The 6,203-nt window shown below is 44.5% G+C and overlaps 2 protein-coding genes across 2 annotated transcripts; one reads left to right on the forward strand and one right to left on the reverse strand.

Moving 5' to 3' along the window:
* Positions 1–3,537: 3,537 nt before the first annotated feature.
* Positions 3,538–4,303, forward strand: ARB_03935 (uncharacterized protein; the record flags this gene model as incomplete). Its single annotated transcript, XM_003009810.1, has 2 exons — positions 3,538–3,724; positions 3,795–4,303. Coding segments are annotated over 2 exons (696 nt in total), but the record flags the coding sequence as incomplete, so codon positions are not given.
* A 531-nt stretch (positions 4,304–4,834) lies between these two features.
* Positions 4,835–6,089, reverse strand: ARB_03936 (toxin biosynthesis protein, putative; the record flags this gene model as incomplete). The annotated part of the gene is made up of 2 exons (XM_003009811.1): positions 4,835–5,766; positions 5,951–6,089. Coding segments are annotated over 2 exons (1,071 nt in total), but the record flags the coding sequence as incomplete, so codon positions are not given.
* Between the last annotated feature and the right edge of the window lie 114 nt (positions 6,090–6,203).

Below are 6,203 nucleotides of genomic sequence, written 5' to 3' on the forward strand. Positions count from 1 at the left end.
AGCTCAAAATTACGGTTGCAAAATCCCTCTATTCAATTCAGTCATTCAGTTCACCACCGGCTCGACGATGGGAGAACCAAGATGCAATACATGACATAGAACAATGGAAGACTGCGCTGGATCCAATGGAAGAAACGACCGACTGCTAGTACTCCGTGGACAGGGAGGTCATCATTAGTCCAAAGATATAAGCTATAGTTCCTCCCCAAAGAAGCCATTTTGAACCATAGCTATTGAATATGCGTCCCCACTGGACGAATTAGCTAGTTAGCAATCTGGATTAAAGGTGATTTGCATTGGGAAGTATAAGTTTACCACGGTTCCACAAAAGGTCGACGGGATCATTATACGCAGGTCTGAGTTAGTAAATTAATGTATCATCCGGAATATCCCTGTTCCAATCTGGTGCACAGCACCCTGATGCCGACATTGAACAGTTGGCGTGCATACGAGTAATGCAGCTCCCTGAGCTGTTGAGTCATGTAGAAACACTGCCAACTAGTTATTGAAGCAACAATATGCATTACAGGATCTGCAAGAGTTGTCATAGCCACCCTAACGTCAAGCTAAGATGATTGTGAGGCTTATGGAGTAGTGATTTGACTAGGGGCTTTCTGTCAAAAGTCTAGCGGTCGCGGAGGCATCGTGTGTTTACCAAGCCACTCTTCAGCTCTTGGGTATCGTTCATCTGGACATCATCCGGTAGTGCCCTGGGCACCGTAGATGAGCAACAACGCGCAACACACATTGGCTAGCAGTGGTATTCCCAACTGGAGTCCATGGGGTGAACAGCTGAAGGTTGTAGGATAATTCATCGTCAACAGGGGGTAAATACAGAAGTCGTCATACATCTGCTCTCCGAATTTTCTCAGACGACTTATTTAATATAACTATATGCAGGACTGGAAGAAAATTCTGGGTTCTGCGGAGCTTCTTGGAAGAAAGGTGCAGTTCATGTTCAGCCATAGGCTCACCATGTTGCAGACGACTGTGGGTTCCCCAAAAAAAATTCCATAAAGGGTTGATATAACGGTTTCAGGGCTGCAGCCTTTAGGGCCATACAGTATGGAAGCCTATTGTCCACAGTGAGCCAGGTTAATGCAGTTGAATTGATGAAACCAGCCCTCTGCCAAAGTTGGTCATAGACAGAAAGAGGAAATGGAAGCAGCAATTGAATAGCCGTGCCATGGTAGTTATGTGCAGGACAGGTTAGAGCTGTACTAAGGGCAATGGACAGCCGGGTATCCAAATTATATCCTTGGGGAAAATGAGTAAGGTATCCAAATGCCTTGTTGGAAGATGGAGGACTGCAAACTGCAAAACCTTTGGAGACCAGGCCCTTCAATTCCTATTTTATTTCCATATTCTGTGTACTCTTTATCGATATACGAGCTCTTGCTGTTGCAGTTTGCCGTTTTTGTGGCGTTGGTTGAGGCTGATTAAGTCTTCCAATATCTAGAAACTGCTTAGACAACTAGCTAACACCAGAGAGCAAAGCGGGATGAAACAATTGGCGTTAACTGCCGTCGAGATGGCTCATATTCACTGGGTTCGATATCTACTTAACGAAGGCGACCGTGATCGCAGGTTTAGTTAAGTCTCATGCAATAATTTAACACCACTCACTAGTTATTCCTTATTGTTTGCAAGTATATCAGCCAATATCATGACGACTTGGCTCATTTCTGGTGTCATGATTAATCAACAATACACCTGCGAGATGTTTGGTTGGTGACCGAGAAGCGGCCTTGTTGATTTTGGCTTGAATCGCTAACTGATGATTAAGCCACATAACTGAATTATTAGAAGTTTAGTAATTGGTTAGCTTAGTTATGAAGCTAATAACTAATTGAGTTAATTTAAATCTCGCTAATTAGTTAATAGGAATTTTAATCCAATAAACGTCGAGTTAAAAAAATATATTTAGATCTGCGTATCCCTCCCCGCTAACTAATTAATTAGTTAAGTTAGTTGAACAGTTAATTGCGACTTCGTCTCTTGTTTTGCTTGCTTCTTCCTCGCCAACTTTTCCAATATCTCCCCTTTCAGCATATATTGAACCATATCTTTGCCGAAGCTATGTCCTTGTGAATGATGAGGTAGTCTGAACGGCCATCACCATTGACATCCCCCAAGTAGACCAGATCGTGATCCTGTAGCAACCTCACCGCTATCCCACCCCTTGAATTTTGCAGCATTCAACCTATCGTCACTAAAAGTGCAAGTTAATAAAGTCTCATTAACAATATTATCTATGAAATGAATGCTATCATGTTATTGGAAAAGTTTAAAAAAAAGAGGGGGTGGAAGGGGCAAGGTTATCGCTAGCCGAAGTTCTGTCGGTAGGAGCTGCCATTGCCTACTTTGTTCGGCAATCCCCCACGTCTCTATTTACAGATCCACTAGATGAATGGTAGATGTATAGATATACTATGCTCATTACATGATATTGCCGTGTGTCAGTGTAGTTATGGAGGTTGCTACGGACAGTTATGAGAATCTAAAAAGATTACCACCTACATATTGATTTATCATACCATATATTGCACAATAACACGATATAGAAGATCAGTATTAGTGTATATACGATAGAGGAGGAATAAGAGGCTCCAATAAGTACATGGAGAAGAGAAATCGGCTTCACTAGCTCTTGTATTTATCGCAAGAAATACACCGTGATGAATTGATTATTTTTGAAGTTCCCAGAGATCAAGTCATGCAGCCTGTCCTTAGTACCGCAGTGCAAATGGTAGGTCTAGAATGTTTCATTTAAAAATGAGCCCTTTCTCGGTCACGCTATGTCTATTCAAGTGTTTCTTTTCTTGGATAAAGTTTCCTAGTAAGTCTGTTCTCTGTAATCAGATCCATGGTCACAAGTTCATGCTCGGCCTGTGATCAGAACATCAACTCAAGTTCTCCGTATATCTGAGGCATTTAAATACGCCCCCTATACTTTTGCGCGTGGATGAAGAGATTTTCTATGCCAACACAAAATAATGTCACCATTGAAACCGTAACTAACTAGGTAACGAGAGAGCCCGGCCCGAGCCGCGAGAGTGATGGAAATTGGGGCTGTAGGTCGTTGCGAGAGCTGCTGCACTGACAGGCAGAAATGTATAAAGGTAAACAAGAAGCAGCATTCACATGATGAGGTCATCCTTGCAGCCCTATGGAATTAAGCTTTGCGGCGGAAAGCCTGAACCCGGTTAACTAACCTTAAAAGGACGCCTGATCGGCTGCCAGCGCTTCTTCTTTCTTCTTCCTCTCGCCTCTCGCTTCAGTTGCCTTTCTTCCTCGTCTTCTCTCTGCACTTCTTATACCTGTCCATCGGCAGCTAACGATGATATATTGTTCATCTTAGCTTTGCCGAAACCGTTTCTTACCTCGCCACAAATGTTTTTCAACATACCTTATCCGCCTTCCCAGGCTGGATATTGGTCGCCTGTCACCTCCACGCTCAACTGGTGTGAAGAGGTAGCCCTTGCCACTATATGATCGCAAGTATATGATACCAGTGGACTGACGGCTTTCTTCTAGGACTACTATGCTACTCCGTACGCCGCCGAAATTGTGAATGCATTCACCAATATCCTATTTCTATATCTTGGAGTCAAGGGTATCCGGAGCTGCCGGAAGAACGGCCACGATGCCATCTTTCAAGTAGCGTTCCTTGGATACCTCCTGGTTGGATTAGGGAGCTTTCTATTCCATTCTACATTGAAATGTATGCTCCACGCGACTCGCGCTACACTCCCAGCACACTTTCGCTAACCAGGTGCTTTGTGACGTAATAGATCCCATGCAGCTCGTTGACGAGCTGTCGATGATTTACACGACATGTCTTATGTGCTACGCCACCTTCTCCTTTTCTCGGCCTCGATCTCAGTGTGTTATACTTGGAGCTGGTCTCCTGAGCTTGGCGATCTTCATCACTCTCTATTATCACTATCTCCAGGACCCAGTCTTCCATCAAGTGGCATATGGGGTCCTTACTGCAGTTGTGATATTCCGGAGCATGTGGGTGATGGAAGTTACCCTACGTCCATCTCTACAGCGATCGCGCAGCCATGCCAAGTCAGGCGCCTCGGGACACGCGCTGACTACTAGCGGGGAGACAGTGAACGACAGAGATCTCAGAATCCTCAACAGTATGTGGGTAATGGTAGCCTACGGCCTGTCGACTTTCCTTGGGGGATTCTTCATCTGGAATTTGGACAATAAATATTGCTCAACATTGCGTATCTGGCGTCGTGAGATTGGACTTCCATGGGGAATCTTGCTTGAGGGACATGGTTGGTGGTGAGTTTGTGCTATCCGTTGTGTTTTTAGAAACTTGTCTATATTGCCCACTTGCTCACTCAAAATTAGGCACTTGCTCACGGGAATCGGCGCATATATGTATATCATTTGGGGGATTTGGCTACGTCATTGCCTCCACGGCCACCAGGACGAATACAGACTTGATTGGCCCCGGCTCTATAATGCCGCTGACATCGTCCGTATTCACGATATATCTAAACCCTTAACCCCCGAAGGCTATGCTGAGAAGCTGAACTAAGGTGATAGAGATCTTAGTATATACACTAACACTTCGAGAAACACCTTTTAGACAGTTTGGCTTGGAGTTCTAGGAATTGAATCTTTATGCTTCTAATCTTGTTCCAAATCGAGTGGAATAGGGCTTGTATCCATAACTATATATATAGAACTGGTGCACACTCTAAATATGGTCTATCTAAAGGAGAATCAGCATAGTCTGCGGTTATTAAGTTGACAATAGCACGTTAAACTCAGGGGCAACCTGAAGCCTGGCTCACAAACAGTATGTCGTTCCTTATAGCTTCGCGCCAGTACTGGTTTTCTTCTTCGTATTTCGTATGCCAAGTAGATCAGCCTGTTTGACCCATTCCTGGTCGATGGTCATTTTCTCAACCGATGATTTCTTGTTCCATGCTGTGGTCAGCTGTTCCTCCTCCCGGCGCCAACGATGTATCTCCACACTTATTTGGTCGGTGCACAGTTCAGCGGTTCGATTCACCGCTTCCATGGCAATCAGGTGGCCAACCCCCTTCATAACGATTCCCTTAACTCTCCCTTCAGCCGCGCCCCCGCTACCACCAACAGCGATACCTGTCTGCTCAATCTTATCTTGGTTCATCTTCGGACTGCTGACTTCTGAATGGTCTGCAAATAAGTATAGAACACTTGGCCGAACAAAGGGAAGCATGTCAAACGTCCTAGCTACCTCGTAACGGTAGAACGGGAATGAAGATTTGTAAATGTTAGGGTCAAGGTCCGGGTGAGTAGTGCGATTCAGTGTTTGGCCGTCTTCGGACTTTGAACCATAAGCAGCCCTAAAGAAAGAAAGTACTTCCTGGTGTCGAGTTGTAGTGAGGGTTACTGGCCTTTCTCCTACAGGCTTATTGGCAGAGTCATCGTCCAACGGGTATAAAGCAGTAGGGAGTTCGCGGAGTCCATACTTGAAGAACCGTTGAAGTACACGTGGGTCCCAGTTTTGATAGAATTTGCTTCCTTTTAGAGCAGTCTCTGCAGCTATTCGAGATGGCCATAGATCCCGCCGGTATGTTGATGCGAGAGTCATAGCTGGAATATTCACCTTGGTCTGCTTGGAATATTCATGATCGAGAACGTCTAGCCTGTTTATCACAGGGTCCAATAGAATAAGCGTCGTCAGAAGCCGAGGATGCATAACGGAAAGGGATATTCTAAGTGTCGCCCCATCCCTGTTAGATGTGTTTGCTGTATCTATTCGGGGATTTCTTACAAATTGTTACCGCCCATACTATGACCAATTCCAACAATGGGTCGGGGCATTTCATCTCGCTTTAGGTTAATCAGGTGAAGGAGATCCCGCGGATTATCGTACCATGACGCTGATAAATTTGTCAACGGGACGATTATACTGTAATTCAACACTTATAAAACGTACGGTCATTCCCTAGGGAGTGCTCGTTAAGCACCCCGCTTTGACCCTGATGGGCAGCATCTGCAATCCATATACTCCGGATACGGAAGCCAGCGTGTTTTGAGCGTGCATGAATTTCCTCCCACAAGGGCTCATATAGCTCCTAATAGGTGGGTGATATTAGATATACCAGATGGGTTTTCTTTTTAAAAAAAAAAAGAAAGAAAGAAAGAAAGAAAGAAAAAAAAAGAAAAAAAAAATCGACGGAAATATAATA

The sequence above is a fragment of the Trichophyton benhamiae genome (genome assembly GCF_000151125.1).
Source record: "Trichophyton benhamiae CBS 112371 chromosome Unknown contig00374.0, whole genome shotgun sequence".
Taxonomy (NCBI): Eukaryota; Fungi; Ascomycota; class Eurotiomycetes; order Onygenales; family Arthrodermataceae; genus Trichophyton; species Trichophyton benhamiae.